Source organism: Schistocerca gregaria, chromosome 1 (assembly GCF_023897955.1).
Source record: "Schistocerca gregaria isolate iqSchGreg1 chromosome 1, iqSchGreg1.2, whole genome shotgun sequence".
NCBI classification, from domain to species: domain Eukaryota; kingdom Metazoa; phylum Arthropoda; class Insecta; order Orthoptera; family Acrididae; genus Schistocerca; species Schistocerca gregaria.
This window is the reverse complement of record NC_064920.1, coordinates 383,404,965-383,426,214: the sequence shown is the minus strand read 5'-3', so window position 1 is coordinate 383,426,214 and position 21,250 is coordinate 383,404,965. Positions and strand designations below refer to the sequence as shown.

The following is a 21,250-nucleotide window of genomic DNA, read 5'->3' as shown; positions in this document are numbered from 1 at the left end:
GGCAAGATGAGTAAGGAAGGTTGAATGACACTGCAGCAAGAATGAGGCAGCCGAAGGATTGCTAGTGTGCAAATAGTGTGTGACACTGGGAAAATCCCAACATTACCAGGCGTGGCAGAAGGGGACCGATGCGAGAGGGGGGATGATCATTATGATAGCATGGTGATTGAAATAATCGAATATTCACTAAAATAAGTCCAAAACTGCCTATAGTTGAGCTACAGAGAAAATACAGACATAACAGAAATCAGCGGAAGCTCTAGAAATCAATAAAATTGGCACCAATTTGTACAACATTGTGTTTAGAATTTAGTAGAGTATACATGTTTGTTTGTTGATTTATTTATAACTAAGTAAGAAATATTTGGAGATATGATATTAATACATAAGACACACCAGCAGATAGGTCATGACTTCAGGTACATAATGAACAAGCATAGTTTGTGATACGCATGCTACTGAGTTGTTAAATTATATATAGCATTTAATTCAGTTGCACAAAAACAAACAATTCCAGCATGCACACTACCAATTAGCTTCAACATAATGACATTGCAGTACGGACTATAATGTAACAATTTATGGAAAAAGAATTTAGGTTATGTAAGAATTAAGAAATGTGGTTTGGATCATGAAGAGCCATAGTGTGGGTAGAATACTGACATGCACTTGACTAGGTTCTGTGACTTACTCTCAAAACACACACACACACACACACACACACACACACACACACACACACACACACACACACACTTTAAAGGGCAAAACATAGATATTTGGACATGGCACAAGACGTAAACATATGTACATTTATGAATATGTTTATTAAATATGTGTAATGTATACAGATCAATGTAAAAGTGTATATTTTTGATAAGGTGGCCCAGGAGAAGTAGATCTTGACTGCAGTAGTTGGTCATGTGACCAAGTTCTGGAATATGCAAGAAGAGCATGCCTTGTGGTCCTTGGACAGGTGGTCCATAAACTTAGTAAGATTGGGCATTTGTCACACCACCTGTGATAACTTTGCTCTGTAAATCCTTATTATGGACTTAGTGCAGTTTCTATGTAACCACATGGAACAGTAAAGTATTATGCAAGGGAAGAGCAAAACTAATAGTGGTGACTGAATTATCTTGATCCATTGATGAGTTTTTTGTGGAACTTTTGTGAACGTTGCAAATTATTAGAACTGTGAGATTAGTTTGCTTTTGGAATTTTCACATGTCACTCTGCTTGCTTTGGCCTGCTCCGTCAATGAATTTATTTAAATAGTTGCAGTAAATCCATTCATGATTGTAAGGCCATCTTTGTGACATGTTTCTCATTCTTTAAATGATAAGAAATTTACAAGTTAACTTTACACCTGTGCATTAGGCTACATCACTATCTTTCAAGATATGGTCCTTATTTCATTTTTATTTATCACGCTGAATTTAAATGTGTTTTGACAAACCTATGCTTGATCCTATCAGTATTTCACAAACTATTATGAAAAGCCACATCAATGTTTAACATATTCCATTTGGGCCACAGTGACTGCTAGTTACACAGAAGTTGAAATTTTTTTTGACTTATTTGTATGGATCCTGCTTATAAGATGCCTCAAAAATATTTCCATGAATTTCAAAACCATCATTGTCAATTTTGGAAACAGGTTCTTCAAGCGCCTCCAAAATTTCTTCATCAGTCAAACTGTTCCCCATTTTAAGACAAACTTTTTGTGAACAAGGCAACTAAAGAGGGACACTGCACCAGTGAATGTACACAAACTGTATGCTTTTCACATCACATAGCACTTTGTGAAAGCAGTAACATCCATCTAGCACCTCTCCAAAGTACCAAAAGATCGAACAATTGTGCCATCACTGCTTGGAAATAATGCATCGTGAAGTAACAATTAGGAAAGCCATGCTCAGAGATCCTTCAAGTGCTGACTGTTAGGGAAATCAAAATGTGCATGTAATTTCTAAGGGCAGCAATTGCAGCGTGTTAAATGTTATTTGGACCAAAAGACAGCAATACACAACTGACCTTAGATATCGTCAAGCCAGAATTATTGTAGATTGGGTGTTTGTTCAATCACTGCATACTGCTACTGATAAGACCACAGGTAGCAACCAACTAGTTTGCTCATCTAAAATAATAGCCCAGTAAGCTCACAAGGTTTAGGGAAACTCCAGTTGCGTGATGTCCTTCTTCTGTAGGAGGATGGTCGTCAACATCAGATGTGGATGAAGACATGGACAGAAGATCTTCATGAGGGGAGAGATGGAAAGATACAAACTGTATCCTTACAAACTTCAGTAGGGTTCATAGGTTGGTTGGTTTAAAACGGGGGAGGGGACCAAACTGTGAGGTCATCAGTCCCTTGTTCCCAGTAAAATAATTACAGAAGGGGGGGGGGGGGGGGGAGACAGAAAGGAGATGTACAGCACAATAACAGGAGAAAGGAAGAACCAGAAGAACGACAGAAGGACAACCAACACAACTATGGACAAAACAGGAAAGGAAAACCACAGAGAGAAGCAAGAAACATGTAAAAGGGTAAAAACAAGAGGGCAGATGGCCGTGGCTGGCCGACCACAAGAATAAAAAGGAAAACCCAGCCACACTGCGACACATTAAAACATTCACTCAAAGCGTTAGAGTGGAGAACACAAAGGGACAAAGGACATGAATTAAAACTTATATTGAATGATAAAACCCACCGACACGTATAAAACGTAACACTAAATTAGCAGATGAGGCATTGACAGCTAAAATTAATGGCAACGAGTCCAGTAACTGAAGAGTCTGTCGCAGGGCAGCTGAAGGATAGCTCACCAAGTTATGGGCCATTATCAGCCGGGCGCTGCACTGGCGAAGGAGGTAGCCATGTGTCACTTCAGCATCACCAATGTGGAGCTGGCAGAGAACCACGGAGTCCCTGTGAAAAGCCCGCATGGAGAACAGCCACACATTCATACACTCCTTAATGGCACACAGTTTGTCTCCCAAAGCTGCAAAACATTACGGCAAAGTACTGAACGAAGGGCAGTTGCAGAGAAGCCGATCTCCATAAGCAGTTTCCGCTTAGCCTGTTTGGCCAGCCTGTCGGCAAGTTTGTTGCCTGTGATTCCAATGTGATCTGGAGTCCAGACAAACACCACTAAACGACTGGACCGTTCCAGGGCATAGATGGACTCCTGGATGGTCGCTACCAAAAGATTACGAGGGTAGCAGAAGATGGTGGCTTGTAGGCTGCTCAAGGAGTCAGTAAGCACAAGAAATGACTCTGCAGGGCATGAACGGATGTGCTCAAGAGCACGAGATATAGCCACCAGTTTGTCAGTGGAAACACTGCAGCCAGCAGGCAGGCAGGCAGGCAGGCATGGAATGCTGTTCAGTATGTCCTCCATGGACATATGCGAAGCCGATGTGAGCATCAGCCATCGAGCCGTCAGTGTAGACCATTTCGTGGCCTCGGTACATGTCAAGAATGGAGAGGAAGTGGCAGCGGAGAGCTGCAGGGTTAACTGAGTCATTAGAGCCATACGAAAGGTCCAGGCAAAGCCACAGCCTAGGTGTACACCATGGAGGTGTACGTGAATGGACCTTGAATATAGGTGGTAAAGGCAAGGAATCTAGTTCGAAAAGAAAGGTTCGGACACTAACTACAATTGGAAGCCCAGACCTGAGCTGCCAATGCGGGAGATGAACCACCACGGGTGGGAAAAGGAGATGGTGATTCGGAAGTGCAGGAGAACTAAAAACGTGCGTAACATATCTGGCCTGCAGTTGTGCACACCTAACCTGCGATGGAGGAACTCCGGCCTCCACAAGGATGATGGTCACCGGACTCATCCTAAAAGCTCCTGTCGCTATGTGACCGCCACAGTGGTGCATTGGGTCGAGTAAATGCAATGCTGAGAGCACTGCCGAACAATAAAACAGGCTCCAATAGTGAAGGCAGGATTGAACAAGGGCTCTGTAGAGCTGCAGCAATGTAGAGCGATCTGCATCCCAGTTGGTGTTGCTCAGGTGACTGAGGGCATTGAGGTGCTGCCAGAGCACTTCCGCTTAAGCTGACGAAGGTGAAGAAGCCAAGTCAATCGGGCATCGAAAACCAGTCCTAAGAATCGATATGTTTCCACTACAGTGAGTGGATCGTCATTAAGGTAGAGTTCTGGTTCTGGATGAATGGTACAACACTGACAGAAGTGCATAACACAGGACTATGCAGCCGAAAGCTGGAAACTGTGGGCTAGAGCCCATGACTGCGCCTTGTGGATGCCTCCCTCTAGGCGTCGCTCAGCAACACCAGTACTCGTGGAGCAGTACGAAATGCAGAAGTCGTCTGCATACAGAGAAGGTGCGGCTGACGACCCTACAGCTGCTGTGAGATTGTTAATAGCCACTAAAAATAGATATACACTCAATCCAGATCCCTGTGGAATGCCATTCTCCTGGATATGGGGGGGGGGGGGGGGTGGTAACTATGGGAGGCACCAACTTGGACACGGAGAGTATGAAGCGACAGGAAATTTTGGATAAAAATCAGGAGCGGGCTTCAAAGACCCCACTCATATAATGTGGCAAGGATATGATGTCAGGTCATGTCATATGATATTCGTAAATCAAAAAAGATGGTAATCAGGTGTTGTCGTCTGGAAAAGGCTGTTCGGATGGTAGACTCGAGGGACACAAGACTATCAGTGGTCGAACGACCGTGGCGGAAGCCGCCCTGACATAGAGTCAGTAGGCCATGTGACTAGGACCCAACCCAGCCACCGAAACACCATACGTTCCATCTGCTTACAAAGAATGTTAGTGAGGCTGATGGGCCGATAGCTATCCACATCAAGTGGGCTTTTACTGGGTTTGAGCACCGGAATGATGGTGCTCTCCTGGCATTGCGATGGAAAGATGTTATCACACCAGATCTGGTTGAAGATGATGAGATGTTGCTAGTAGTCAGACGAGATATGTTTAATCGTCTGACTGTGGATCTGATCTGGCCCAGAAGCTGTGTCGAGGCAATGTGCAAGGGCACTGAGGAGTTCCCACTCTGTAAATGGGGCATTACAGGATTCACTGTGGCATCTAGTGAATGAGAGGACTTTCCCTTCCAGCCGCTGTTTGAGAGTGCAAAAGGCAGGGGAGTAATTCTCTGACGCAGAGGCTCGAGCATAGTGCTCAGCAAAGTGCTTGGCAATCATGTTTGCTTTGGTAGATAACACGGCATTTATGTTAACATCGGGAACACCTGTTGGGGTGTTGTACCTGAAAACATGTTTGATCTTTGCCCAGACTTGGAAAGGTGACATATGGCACCCAATGGTCGAGGCATACCTCTCCCAACATTCCTGCTCCCGTTGTTTGATAAGTTGGCGAATGTGGGCACGAAGCCACATAAAGGCTATGAAGTGCTCCAGGGGAGGCTGCCACTTATGCCGCTGTAGAGCTCGCCAATGCTCCTTAATTGCTTCAGCGACTTCCGGTGACCAAAAAGGGATTGCCTTTTGCCGGGGGCACCTTAAAGAGTGAGGGACCTTGTTTTCTGCCATAGAAATGATTGTTGTAGTCACCTGCTCAACCATCACATCAATGTTACCATATGGGGGAGATTCAATGGTGACAGCAGAGGTGAAAGTTTCCCAGTCCGCCTTGTTTAAAGTCCATCTAGGCAGCCATCTGTGGGCCTGACGCCAGGGCAGTGGTCACTACCACACGTTATCATGTGCTCTGCAGTAGATACATGGGAGAAGTCCTGGGCTGCAAATTGATAAATCAATGGCCAAATAACTACCATGAGCCACACTGAAATGTGTGGCGGCCCCAGTATTTAAGAGGCAGAGCTTGAATTGAGACAGTAAATTTTCGACATCTTTGACTGCCATTAAGCACAGTGTCACCCCGCCACCCCACAAGGGGTTATGGGAGCTAAAATCTCCCAAAAGTAGGAGAGTTTTAGGGAGTTGGTCAATCAGTGAAGTTTATACATTCAGAGATAGTGCACATCTGGAGGAAGATATACATTGCAGACAGTTATTTCCTGTGTCGTCCTTATTCTGACAGCCACAGCTTCAAAAGGGGTTTGAAAAGGCACAAGTTCACTACAGACTGAGTTTAGGACATAAATGCAAACTCCACCTGTCACTCAATTATAGTTGCTACGGTTCCTGTAATATCCCTTATAGCCACAGGGGGCAGGGGCCCACATTGCCGAGAACTATGTACCCTGGAGGGCAATGCAGAAAGCAGGTGTAAAGCTCTAATTTCCACTTAGCCTCTGTGATGGTCAGTCAGACCAGGGTCTTATATTCCACGATTTTCCTCTCTCTGTAAAATCCTGCAGGTTGGCGAGGAAGATGAATGATGCTCTCCACAGTTGACACAGATGGGAGGCGGGGCACATGGAGTATTGGGATGTGACGGACGTCCACAATCTTTAAGTACAGCAGGAAGCAGCTTGACATCACAGCGGTAGACCATCATCTTGACCTTCTCGAGCAATGTGTCACCCTCAAAGACCAAGATGAAATGACCAGTGGCAACCTGATTATCCCTCAAACCCTGAAAGGCGCACCCGACAAAATTAACACCTGGACGTTCTAAATTGGCGTGCAGCTCGTTGTCAGACTGCAAAAGAAGGTCCCTGTGGAATACAATACCCCGGTCAATATTTAACCTCTTATGGGGCGCGATGGCAACAGAAACATCCTCCAACTTGTTACGAGCGAGTGATGCTCGTGACGGGGCAGAGGATGCTGCTGTTGTCATGACTGACCCAGAGTGCCTTTTGGACAAGCCCTCCGTCTCCCCAAACTTGTCCTCCAAATGCGCCACAAAAAACTGAGGCTTCATGGACATGAAAGATTCCCCATCAACCCTCATAAATATGAGGTACCGTGGTGAATAAGCTTCACTACCTCCTTAGCCCAGCATTCCTCCCATGGTGTGGCCAGGGAGGGTAACAATTTGGGGTCATATTTCTTAGCACTGAAGTTAGACTTTGCCCGCTTAGAGATTGCTGGCAGTGGACCACCAGCAAGAGATGACGTACTACGCTTCATGGAATGTCATCCGCCTTGATGCTACGCAATCCGACCTGGGGCCCTCCCACGGGCGCTACCCAGCAGCAGCAGCAGCAGCAGCAACAGCAGCAGCAGCAGCAAAGGCCACCTGGCAGGATGGCCATTGCTGGGAGTCCCGTTGCCCCAGGGTGACGGGCATCTTCTCCTTGACGTAAGTGGGGAGTTAAAGGCGCAGTCATCAGCGGAACGATCCTTGTGTAATCAGAGGGCTACAACCAACAGGGTGCATGGTGGCCCCACTACAACAGACTGGCTACTGTGCTGGATATAAGGTGCAAAAAATTCCATGCTCATCGTCCGTGCAGAAAATGACACTGCACTGTGGGTGGAGGAAAAGGCAACCAGGAAGGTGTCCTCGACCAAGAGATGGAGGATGAGTGGCACTGCAATGCCTCAATGAGAAAAAAGATCTCCATGCACGATGGACACGATACACCATGTAAGATGCCCTTCCCCAATTGGCTCGCTCTTTAAGAAAATTTTGAAAAATAGAGGTCAAACCCTACAAGAGACTATAACATAAAGATAAAGGCTGAAAGGTGTGAGACTCCTTTTAGTCGCCTCTTATGACAGGCAGGAATACCTCGGGCCTATTCTAACCCCCAGGCCCGCAGCGGGGAGAAGGGTCCATAATCTCACATCTCGTCCAACTAGTCTTTCCTCTAAAAGTTGACTAGGATGGGAAGGATGTTGCTGGTTGATACTTTTAATTACAGACACAATGACAATATTGACTATCCAAGACTTTATCTATCATGTATTCCATGATGTACGTTCTTACATAGAAACGTATCAATAATATGATAATAGTGCTGTGTATCTGCAATAGCGTCAATGACTGCCTACTAAGAAAGGTAGTAAAATATTTTTGCTCAGCAAATGTGACTGGATATAAACTGATGAGTATCTTAGTAGTCACCAAATATTTGGTGCTGAGGGAGAGGATGTGGAGCACAAATGCATAAAATTCAAAAGAATCATTTAGCATGCATTCGACAACTATGTTCCAAACAGGGATTTACAGGATGGAAAGGCCCACTGTGGTTTAATAGTCATTTGAGAAAGACACTATGTAAACAAGGAGACCTTCATTGCAGTTTTAAGAGAAGTCAAAACCTTGCTGACAAACAAAAGCTGAAAAATGCAAAAATTAGTGTAATGGAAGCATTGAGAGAAGTGTTCAATGACTTTGAAAGTAAAATTTTGCAATCTTATCTGACTAATAATCCTAAGAGGTTTTGGTCTTGAATAAAATCAGTATGCAGATAAAAATGACTTATTCAATCACTTAATGGTAACAATGGCACCCAAATGGAAGACTGTATTTTATTTTTCGAGTCCAGAACATAAAATAATTACAAAAAGTATTGATTCACACAACAAATTTGCAAAATTAAATATGTACAGTAGTATTTATGACACAGATTCAATAATATATACAAACAAGCAGCAAGATGATTATATTTTTTAACGGGCCCAGTATTCGGTGGTTATCACAGCAGTTTCGCTCGCTGCAGCAAGGTCACAGATAGTGCATGCAGCCGGTAGGTTCCTGCAGACTAGCAGATGTCGTTCGGCACCACATTGACAAGTTTCCTCCTCATTACTGAAGCCCTACTTCCTGAGGTTGGCTTTGCACGTTGACACTCCAACTCGCAGTCTGTTCAAAGTCTTCCAGGTCACGTATGACAGGTGTGAACCTTCTGCTATTTCCTCCTTTACAGTCACGTGATAGTCTTCAGCTAGGGAGTCTCATCAAAGCACCTCTCTGCGAGTTCTTGGAGATGAACAAATTGCCATAGTTTTCTGTAGGAAGCTTTTTCTTGACCTCAGTCTTGGCTGTTGAGGGTCATGTCTGAACATGTCTAGGGTCAATTTCTTGTTTTTTCCTTCTCCACTTCTGTTGCAGCTTGTCTACGAATGGGTGGTGGTGCTATACCCATAATTTTGTATAGCTTATTGACAGGAGCAGGTCGTAAGCAGCCTGTAACAATGTGTCCTGTCTCGTTCAGGGCTGTATCTTCTTGTTTAGCATGTAGAGAGTTTTGCGAGATGGGTGCTGTGTATTCTGCGACGGAGAAACACTGGCAGATGTAAGTTTGCGTATGATGTTGTTCCGCGCTTTTACTTTGAGGCTCGTTTCTTCACAGTGGGCTTTGAATGTGAGGGAACGGTCCACCTTCACTTCAAGGTATTTAGGAGTTTCACAGTGTAGTTCTCCTCTCCAGGTGATGTTCAGTTTCCTTTTGGCTTCCCTACTTTTAAGATGGAATGCACCTGCTTGGGTCTTTCCAGGGTTTGGTATCAGTTGGTTTTCATTGTAATGCTTGGCCAAATTTTCGAGAGCTGTTGTCAGTTTCACCTCTACTTCCTCAAAGGTTTCACCTTGGGCAGTGAATGCTGTATCGTCAGTGTATATGAATGCCTTATTTGAAGAGTTAATTGGCTGGTCATTTGTGTAGATCTAACAGTGGAGGCAGCACACTTCCCTGGGGGAAGACCATTTTTCTGCATTCTCCATTGACTCTTCTTGTCTTGGAGAGGGGGGGAGAGAGAGAGAGAGAGAGAGAGAGAGAGAGAGAGAGAGAGAGAGAGAGAGAGAGAGAGAGAGAACGTATCTCCTGTTTTGCAGCATACACTGAAGGATCTGAGTTAGTCGGTAATCCTTTGTAGCCAAGTGTACTTTTCTAAGCAGCTTTTTGTGGTTAACAGTATCATAAGCCGCCATGAGGTCGATGAAAGCCACACCTGTTATTTCACCTCTCTCACACCCATCCCCAATATGCTGAGTCAAATTCAGGATCTGTCCACAGCAAGAAATTCCCGGTCGGAAGCCGGACTGCTCTTTTATGAGTATTTTATCAATATACTCTGATATTCAATTTAGGATCAGCCTTTCCAAGACCTTGTACAAATGACAAAGGAGTGAAACCGGATGGAAACTTTTTGGATCTGTTGGTTCTTTCTCAGACTTTAAAAGTGCTATTACTTTGGCTTAACACCAGATCTTGGGGATTTGCAATTTTGAAATGCATGTGCTCATAAGGTTTAATATCTACTGTTTTGTGAGACCCAGCGAAGAGTGGACCTGAGTCAGCACAAGAGTATTATGGAGTTGCTCAACCCACACCAGTGACACGCTACAAGACAGACATTGTGCATCGCAGAGGGTTCACTATGGAAATTCCAACTGAGTATGTTCTGTGAAGATTCAGACAATGTATCTCGCAAAATGACCACAACAAGAAAATTTAAGAAGTTTAAACCAATATGGAGATCTACCAACACTCATTCTCCCTACGAGACATTCATGGATGGAAAAGGGAAGGAAAGATCAGATGGTCGTACCAGAAGTACCCTAAGCCCCACACAATCAGAAGGTTTTGTGGAGTATAGATGCAGAAGTAGGATAGCAGAAAGTGACAGCACTGCTAACATTAGTCCTGGTACAACAGTGGCACGGTAGGAATGAGGCATTAGGAGCCTGTTGCCGTGAATCAGTCTTGTGCAGAGTCAGGATGCATCAATTATCAATAAAAACTCTTGTCTGGATTGATCACAGTTTTACACATAATGTTTCTTTTACTGCTTACATTATTCAAAGTTTGATTTCTATTGTATTCCCAACCATTTTTAATACAACGCATGAAATGTGCCTTACTGATGTGGGAAGGCCTGTGTAGCTCAACAATACAGATAATCATACTGAAAGTGCAAGAACATGGAGGGGATCAGTGGAGAGGTCAAACGAATGTGTTGTTAAGGGCACCAGTTTGGATCACTGACCGATCGGCCTTCTAACATCAGCCAACATGGCCATGCTGATCTGGTACTGCGATAGTCTGACAGCAAGGGTAAACTACACCCATTCCTTTTCCCAATAAAAGCAGCAAGGCATTCTCATGCAAGGGAGGGTGGTGGTGGTGGTGGTGGTGGTGGTGGTGTTGGGGGTTGGGGAGCAAAGGCTGTCGACACATGTGGAGTAGGTTATAACATATTAAGAGTATGCCTCCTCTCACCAAAACATTAGGGATAAGGCCCAACAGTTCAGAATATTTCAAAACCCATTTAACACTGATGTCAGTATCGGAGAGCAGATATGCAGCCAAACTGAGGGCTGCCCTGATATCAATATACAAAACAAACATCCAAAAAATGCTTAACTGAAAGTTGCACACTACAAACTTCACAGAGTGGTGGATCCTCCTGCTTGAGGAGAGAACCATGTGTTAAAGGGCTATGTTCCTTGCAAATTCTGGTGAGCAGCACTTCCATGGCATGAGTCTTTCAAGCCTGTGTGGTCAATTTGAATGACTGCGGTTTGTTTTCTGGCATCCCAAACTGTTTAGCTTCTCACTGACACATGATTCATATGTCAGATAATAAGATGACAGCATGCAAAGGCACAGTACATGGACCGCAACATGATCCCAACACAGTTCTTTGGCTGCTTTGTCAGCTATGTTGTTTCCCTGTATTTCAATGTGTCCAGGTACCCAGCAAAAGATCACCACCTTGCCACACTGTAAGAGCTGCAGTAAGGAGTCTGGACGAGCTGAATCAATTGGTCTATGGTATACATGTAGCGCACTGAGTAAATGGGAACAAATGAGAAACCTTGTGTTGTGATGCTTGTAAGTTCACTCCAGTGCCATTATAATGCCATACAACTTTGCATCATAGTTTGTAAAGTGTTCTGGAAGATGCACTTTGGAAACCCTATCAGAGAAAAACAGCTGAACAATTGAGAGCATTCACTTGCCAGATCTATCTCTATAAAGAGCGATAAAATGTAGTACGTATTTAAAATTGAACAAAGAGCTATAAAAACATAATGTGGAGTGCGAGTTTTCTTGTACTGTGTCAAGCTTAAAATAACTTTGGGCTTCTAAAGAAGTCAAGGTGGCAGACTGTTCCACTCCTGGCAATGTATTCGGAGGTCTCATATGTGCAAATCCTTGACACAGTCAGTGCACATGTAGCGAATGGCCTGGTTGCATGGGGCTGATTCTTGAGCAATTGTTCAAAGTTAGGGTGGGCTGCTGCACATTAGCCTATGACTGGGGCAACACAGTTTCAGCGGCTGTAGAGCCAGAAGGTGACACTGCCAAATCCAGTGTTGGTTCACCAGCATCTTTACACAGACTCCCAACTGGGCTAATTTGATATGCTTCAGTTAATATCCAAATATCTTATGGTGGACAGCATCTAACATCTTGAGGTAGGAAATACAGATCAATCCGCAAACACAGCTGCTGCATTATAACCGTGATCTGATGAATGCCCCGTACAACAGCAGGTGGTGGGACATGCTAGCTCCAAACACCTTTCGCTAAGGGATTTTTAAATATTGAATTATCTGGAGCCCTTTGTCTGCAGGTCTTTCAGGTGCAGTAACCAGGTTAATTTACAGTTGAATAGCACGCCCAAATAGTGCACGGTGTCCTTAGAGTATTAAATATTGTCCTCCAATGAGAGGCCCAGTTGGTTAAAACTTCAACGAGCACAGTAAAAATTGACATATCTAGACTTCTCTGGTAAAAACTTAAAATCAGTTTTACTGGTCCAAGCTTCCAGCCTACTGATGACCAGCTGTAGTTGCTTCATTGTCACTATATGATTTGGGTAAGAGGAGAAGACTGCAATGTCACCCACAAACAAAGAGCATTTAATAGGGCTTCTGACTACAGAGGAGATTCACTGATAGTGACTGCAAGCTATGTGATACTCAGTTCACAGTTCACTCCTTGGGGGGGGGGGGGGGGGGGGCACATTCTCCTGAACACAGCTATCAGACGAGACACCACCAACTTGATTGGAAGCACCGGCCCTCAAGAAAGGATGAAATAAGAAGTGGGAGATGTCTATTTAGTCCCCATTCCTGAAGCTGACAAAGTATGTTGCACCTCCCTGTGGTGTAACACACTTTTTTTGTAGTAAAAAATTAGAAGAAATCCTCTATAATTGTTTCCAGTAGAGCTACGTTGTCAATTGCAGAATGGTAGTGTCTGAAACTGCGCTGGGAGCGGGGCAGGTGACCTCTGGATTCGAGGTGCAATGTGAGGCAGTAGCTGACAATGCACTCGAGGAGTTGTAGCCAAACAAATGGTAAGTGCTAGACTCTGATAACTGTTAGGGTCAATGTGATCTTTGGTTACCATAATGGAGTTAACATTGCCTCCTTCCAAGTCATGGGATACTGTCCATCAAACCAGATCTGATTGAAACAATACAGGAGCATGCAATTGACTTCAGGATACAGCTTACAGAGCATGGCATAATGAATTTGGTAAGGTACACTGATAGAGCAGATTCCAATTCCACATGGAGAATGGAAGATGGTACACCTTCTCATTACATGAGAAGAAGTGGAGCCTCATCTCCACAGTCTTATAGCACACCTGGAAAGCAGATGATTGTCTCGATGACGCAGTGTTGGTAAAGAAATGTTTAGAGAAAACCTAGGTCACATCTTTCAGCATGTCCACCAAGACCCTGCTTCTCAACAAGGCCATAAGGGGAGGTTTACTGCCCTCACCTAAAATCTGCCTTATTGAGATCCAAACTTAAGCACTGTAAGTGGACCAATTAATGGAAGTAATGAATTTCTTCCAGGAGGCCCTCTTCCATTCCATTATTATTTGTCTCACTTGTATTCTTGCAGATCTGAAGGCACAAATGTTTTCCGTAGTCGGGTAGTGTCAATTTTTGCAAAGCTGCGCACCTGGCTGCTGAGTAACATTCAAAAACGGCTGCTGATTGCATTGTAACCAATTTGCCTCTTGAAACATCCATCTACATGGTCTCTAGTCAACTACAACTTGAGTCAGCAGCCAAATTGTATTGAATCCTATTATTTTTCTTTCTTTTCTTTTCTCATATATAAGCTATATGTAAACAGAAAGAGCTATAAACCAAAGACACCACCAAAAGTAAATTAAGGAGTTGTTTTGTGGCCAGGATATTGTTTTGATACATCGCTAAATATCTGTATGAAACAAAGTAAGAAATACGCTCTTCAATAAATTCATGTATCTTTACCCGTTTGTTTCAGGAAGTGGTAGCTTATGGACGTATGCTTGGACCTGTCATACCAGCACTGTTAAAAATGTGTATTTTAACTGTTAATTAAAAGTATTATAAAAAGTTATTAGAAAAGGAATATTTATTCACATGATTATAAGTTCAACTCCTATATGTTCATCACTTCACTCGCCGCTGAGATAAAACATCAAGAGGATCAGTGCACACTAGAATAATTAACACCGTATCTGGAGGAGCATTCCTGCACCGACACTGTCGCACTCAAGACTGAACACAATGGAATTCATGTGAAGGTAATGACTCAAGACTTAATATGCACCTTTGGCTTACTTGTGCTAAAAGTTTTGTGTTTTTTTCAGAACTTATAGACAGACCGACAGTTTTAATGGCTGCGGTGATTACTTGGTACCACACACTACTGAAAGCAGCAGTTTGCAATATAAACTATGTTTACTGATCTTGAATGTAATGATATTCAAAGTCTGCTGATATTGGTATCAGTTCAAGTTCACCCAAGATTGTGCATAGACTCATGAATTACCTTCAAAATCTTCAACTATTTTTTCCAATCAATTTTTCCAATTATTCAAGCAATTTTTAATTCATTTCCACATCACTATTCAGAATCTACAAGGGTCAATGGCTGAAGACCCTCCAGCTACAGAAAAGTGTACCACCTGACCAGAGTACAAAAGACAGATATTCCCTGAAGTCACCCACAACAAGGAAAGAGTGAGGGGGTGTCTGAGAAAGTTCTGCCAGCGCATCTGCATCCAATGGATCACGAGGAGGGAGATATGAACACATTGTGATTTTAACTGGCGAGGGAACTTCCACTGTAACTGCTTGCACAGCCATGGTAAAACAGTAACATTTTCCTTCCTGCAGGGATGGTAGCCCCTTAGGGCAAGGTATCGGTAACTTTAAAATGAGTTTCTTGTAAGCAGATGCATAACAGTCTGTCATGGGCCACAAGTTGTAATTCTTCCAAATTTGACCAGTAGACAGTTAACATTTGAGTGGGCACGCATATGTATAAAATGCACCAACCTCAATTTTTTTTTTTTTTTGCAAGCCCATACCTGTTCCTTCATTATTGCTTCAGATGACACCTTCATTATTGCTACAGCTGACAATTCTAAATTGTGTTGTCATACACCCAAGTGAGTAGCAGTAACATAAAATAAACAGCGAGATAGGCAAGAAAAACTTTACAATTCATGCACAAAAATGACCCAGGTGACAAGCCAGCAGCACAATCCATTGTCTACACGATAATTAACAATCAAATATCCAGTTGACTAGGATCTGAAGCGACTGTGCTGTTTAATGCTTTGAGTGGGTTGTTACTATGGTGTCACATTTGCCTGTGGCAACAGAGTAATACAATGGAAGTTTATTTCATTATTGTTTAATTAATTAAACAGTGTTTTAACTTATACTATGTAAGTGGGACGATTAGGTGGGTAGGTCACATAACTGATGAGCAGGTACTGAACAGAATGGGGGAGAAGAGGCATTTGTGGTACAACTTGACTAGAAGAAGGGATTGGTTGGTAGGACACATTCTGAGGCACCACGGGATCACAAATTTAATACTGGAGGGAAGCATTGGGGCTAAAAATCATAGAGGGAGATCAACAGATGAATACACTAAGCAGATTCAGAAGTATGTAGGTTGCAGTAGTTACAAGGAGATAAAGAAGCTTACACAGGATGGAGTAGCATGGAGAGCTGCATCAGATCAGTCTCTGGAGTGAAGACCACCACCACCACCACCACCACCACCACCACCAAAAACATTTTATTGTTAGTTAATTTAACTATGATTAAACTGTGATTTTGCTCATACATATTTACCTAGGTGACATAAAGACAGCCATTCTCTATACACATACAAAGAGAGCGGCATACCTGCTCGTGGGTTAAGTTCCGCTGCAACACACAAGTCCCTCTGGGAGTTATTGATTAGTGGTGGCTACCTTGTCCTTCCTTGGCAGACGTGATTTACCCAAGAGATCGAGGGGAACATTAAGTAGTGCCTCCATGTGGATATCAATATCCTCTAAAGTAAAACCACTGTCGGAAAGGGAGGGGGCTCACCAACCTGACAGTTTAGCTGCCACTTTCGTGGATTTTGAATGAATTTTTGCGTGATTTTTTTTTTTTAGAAGTTATGGGCATTATGTAACTCAGCCACCACAGGAGAGTCACCTAAGACTCAGTATCCCAGATAATTAGGTACTTCATTCGACATGGCAGTTTCAACACGAAGTGTTCCATTACAAAGTCGTTTAACACTTTTTAAGGACCCTCTCCCCCCCCCCCCACCAATAACCCTTTAACGCCTTGTGAATACAGAAAGGAGAGACCTTCTCAAAGGTGCCCTCAGCTCTCTTGTATAACAATTGAAGTGTTATGGCAAAGCACTGCCCTCTTGCCATAATTCTAAGACTTCTTCCCGAGAGGACAGACCACCTGAACTCTCCATGTTGGGTACCACTTTACAGTACACCCATTCTGTCAGGAGGAGATTGAAATTTAGGATGCTGCATAGAAATCTCACAAGCCACATGCCAACCCAGACAGAGCCCCACGTGTCTGAGCAAGCCTTCGACATCTGGTGGGCAGCAAGTGCCCCAGAGGTTGCCCGCTAGAGACTGTTTTACTGCACTAGCACATAGCACACTTTGAGGTTAAGGTTTTTTGAGGTGTAGATCTTCCTATCGGTCCAGGAGGTGAAGCCAGCGGCCCTTGTTCTCCGAATCCACAATGTTGCACTACTGCATCTAACAATGGTTTCTGAAGTAGGCCCACAGTTTATGGTAAAAGAGGTCTAGCAGCACTGCCAGCTCCAGCTCTGGACGCACTGGGTTGCTGTACCCACACCCAGCTGGGAAAACAGTCCACCCCTACCTTAGGTGTAGGGCACACTTTGTCGGGCCCCTCCACCGAGCCTTGTTTGGCTTGGGTGACCCTGCCAGTAGCTATACATTATCTCAGTGTCATCGAGATACACAAAGCTTCCCGCCTGGCACCACTAAAGGTCGCTACGATAAGGCTGTGTCCCATGTGAGAGTACCTTTCCTGAGGGCATGCAGCTCTACTCTATGGTTAAATGATGGTATCCTCTTGAGCAAAATATTTCAAAGGCAAAATAGTCCCGCATCTTGATATACAGGTGAGGATTACTCAGGAGAATGTCAACATTATGAAAAAAACTGGAATTCTATAGGTCAGAGCTTGGAGTGAATGAGTGTACATAGGTTAGATAATTTAAAAAGGGAAATGGGTAGGATGGAGTTAGTCATAGTGGGAAATGGTGTAGTTTGGGGGCAGGATGAACATGATTTCTCGTCAGGTGTATGCAGGATTGTAAATACAAACCCACATAGGGATAATGAGCAAGTAGGTCTATTAATGAATAAGAAAACAGGAGTGTGGGTAAGCTACTATGAACACTGCAGTGAACCCACTGGAGCAGCCAAGATAAACATGAAGCCAACACCCATCACAATAGTACAAGTTAATAAGCCAACTAGCTTCACAGATGATAAAGAGATTGAAGAAATGTATGATGAGATAAAAGAAATTATTCAGATAGTCAAGGGAGAGGGAAACTAACTGTGATGGGGAGACGAATTTGGTAATAGGAAAAGGGAAGGGAAGGGAAGAAAAAATAGTATGCGAATGTGGACTGTGGGAAAGAAATGAGGGAGGAAGTCACCTGATAGAATTTTGCACAGTGCATAAGTTAACCATTACTAATGCTGGGTTTAAGAATGATGAAAGAGGATTGTTGGCCTGAAAGAGACCTAGAGACACCACAAGGTTTCAGATTGGTTATGTAACAGTAAGACAGAGATTCTGGAATCAGATTTTAAACTGTAATACATTTCCAGGGGCAGATGTGGACTCAGACCACTGAGGCTGGTGAAATACCCCCAAACTTCAAGAAGAAAGGAATAATTCCAATTCCAATGAGAGCAGATACTGACAGTGGTGACTATTACCGAACTATCAGTTTAATAATTCATGAATGCAAAATATTGACACGATTTGTTCACAAAAGAATGGAGAAACTAGTAGACGCCAACCTTGCAAAAAAAATTATGGGAGGGGGGCGGGGTAGGAAATTAAGGTGATAACGCTGAAAGAACCAAAGGTTGTTGAGATTTTCAAATGGAGCATTAGGTACTGACCGAAAATGGCGAAGGAAGTACAATAGAAGGGGCATGAGTAACTTTGGAAGATGAAATTGCCAAAACAGCAGAGGATGAAATAGAAAAAGAAAAGCCCTGTAGAAATCCTTGGATTTCACAGAAAGTACTGAACTTAATTGATGAAACAAAATTTAAAAATGAAGCAGGTGAAAGGGAATAAAGATGTCTAAAAAAATGAGACTGACAGAAAGTGCAAAATGGCTAGAAGACAAATGAATTCTATAGAAGCATGTAAAACTAAGGGGAAAATGGATACCACCTATAAGGAAACTAAAGACACTTTTGCGGAAAAGAGAAGTATCTGCATGAATATCACCAGCTCAGATGGAAAAACCAGTACTAAGCAAAGAAAAGAATGCGAAAAAGTGGAAGAAATATACAGAAGGGCAATACAAGGAGAATGAACTCTAAGGTGATATTACAGAAAGGGAAGAGGAAGTAGATGAAGTTGAGTGAGATACATGATCCTGTGATAAGAATTTGACAGAGCAATGAAAGACCTATTCCAAAACAAGGCACCCGAAGTAGACAGCATTCCCTCAGAATTACTGACATCCTTGGGAGAACCAGTGATGACAAAACTATTCCATCTGGCGTGAAAGATATACAAGACTGATGATTAGGACTCCTGCTTATTTTTTTAAAAAAGTAAAAGATTATTGCAAAATAGAAAAAAGAAGTATACACATGATTATAATTATTTTATTGAAAAAAGAAATACATTTTATGTAGAAAACTTGAAATGCTATAACTTATTTTAAAAACCTGGGATCCACAAAAAAGGTGGGTTGACTCCTTTGAATGTTAGTGACTCATCTTTCTCTCCACTTTTATTGGGGTCACCTCACATATATTGTCTATGTCCAGGAAACCAAAGACAGTGTTCTTTTTCTAAACCCTTTTTCAAAGGCACTTAACAGTCACGGCTGACTCAGTTACAGTGACAATTGTGCCTATGAACCTCCTGTGTCCCTTTTTTGTGTCAAATCTAACAATGACAAAGTGACCAGGATAAAGTTGATAAGGTGAAACGACTTCCGATCCACTGATTGCACTTGTGCCTTGTCTGGGTTCTCATGTTCGTTGGTGGAGAGAGTTTGAGAGTCTTTATCTCCAAAAACATCGTCACTTTTGTCCGAGGCATCACTCTTTTAATCATCAGGCAAATCATGTACTGACACACTTTTCCCAGCCTGCACTGGTTTGCCGTTGTCTCACAGGCCTTTCATCGCTCCCTCGAAATTCTTGGAGCAATTCTATGAGGGCTCCATCAACATCCTGTGGATTTGTGGGTCCTTCACCATCATCTTCAACACCAGGAACTCTGTAATTACTCTCTTTGGGATTGAATGGCAGTATCCCACAGTTCTTGAAACCAATCTGGATGTTTCTTTTGGCATTTACTTCCAGAGCCCTCACAAGCTGGTTTAGTAATTTGGGGAACATATCCTTTGGAATGGTGGTCTCCTCACGACAGGAACCCAACTTCAATTTTTGGAAAATGCTTTGCCAGCTGGTCTTCAATGGACAAAAATTGCCACGTCAAGAGGGTGAGTGAGATGTGTAGAGTTTTTGGGAAGAAAAATCATTCTTACACCATTCTCTTCACAAGCCTTGACTGAAGCCACAGAAAGATGAGTGGAAAGGTTGCTGCCGATTAAAATTTTGGGGCCTTCTAACTTCCTACAATAAGGGAAAATGATTGTGGCAATCCAGTCATCAAAACATTGAGCATCAAACCACCCACTTTCACTTGTATAAAATCTGGTGTCTTTGGGAGCACCATCCATTCATGAAGCACACAAGTGCTCTGAGTGATAAACAACATACAAAGGAAGCAGTTTTCCATTGGCTGCAGCAGCAAACATAATTGACATTGCTGGTTTGGAGGTATTCATGACTCTCTCAGGATATTTTGATCCTCTTTCCGTAATCACTTTTGCATGGCTTAGATTATCTGCTAAGTTTGTTTCATCGAAATACAAAATATTACTTGGGGGAACATATTTAATTTTCTTCTCTAAATTATCAAAATATTCCCGTAGTACAACCCATCGACACAGAAGCAAGTGCTCTTTGTATGTTCTGGCAAAGTCTTAGACTCTATTTTTATTTGTGCCTCTTCAAAAACCTAACAGTGAATTCATGACCACGCAATTTTTTTTTTTTTTTCAAACTAATTCACCTCTCCGGCTCAAGAATCCTTTGACAAACAATCACAGAGTTAACCGGTCAAAGTGATAGCCCCACGCGGCACAAATAGCAAGCCTGTCCACAATCAACACCATTTCATCTGCGGAGAATGCAGTTTGTCCCTCTTTGGGGCAAACATCCTTATTCCTCAAATGTCAGTGGAGAACTGTGTATGGAATGCTGACATTTCCAGCAGCTTGCCTAATGCTGCTCCCTCCTTTAACTGCAGCAATGGCTTGGGCTAATTCATCCTTGCTTCTCTTTGTGTAGGATTTCCCATTAGGATCAGGAATGTAATTTCTGGGCATTTTAATCAGTCTGGAAATTAAATAGAACGAAACATTCAAAACACAAGAAGGTAGTATCCCATAACCAAATGTAAGCTCGATAATAGTGTTATTTTATACGGATCATATTCACCCCATTTTTTAAAAAAGTGCGTTCGTTTGAGTGAAACAAAATGAAATCAAGAAATATATTTAATACTCACCAAAAACAAAGGAGGACCTGAATTCGGAACAATTCTTGGTAGAAGCACTGATTTTGATGATACACAAATCCCAACCGCACACCACTGTATACCAAGTTTTCGGAATATACATAATCATGGGAATCCTTGCCCACATGTTTACAGTGCTCTAAAAGCCAGGGTAGCCACCATTGAAACCCAAAATGTTTGTGAATGTGTTCCTCAAGAGCAATAATGCT

General features: G+C 42.9%; 1 protein-coding gene across 4 annotated transcripts in view; it reads right to left on the bottom strand.

Annotated features, from left to right (window-relative positions):
- Positions 1 to 21,250, bottom strand: part of LOC126348418 (phosphatidylglycerophosphatase and protein-tyrosine phosphatase 1) — a 31,803-nt gene that overhangs the window by 8,262 nt on the left and 2,291 nt on the right. The window contains exon 4 of one of the 4 annotated variants that reach the window (XR_007565172.1): positions 2,830 to 2,932. The exons of 2 other annotated variants lie outside the window; for them this stretch is intronic. Coding sequence is in view for 1 of the 2 variants with exons in the window: in XM_050002355.1 (XP_049858312.1) it covers positions 20,852 to 20,860 (9 nt within the window). In the remaining variant the exon portion in view is untranslated. Of the gene's footprint in view, positions 1 to 2,829; positions 2,933 to 18,418; positions 20,861 to 21,250 lie in introns of those variants that run through there. One more of the 4 variants, XM_050002355.1, reaches the window with a different exon arrangement.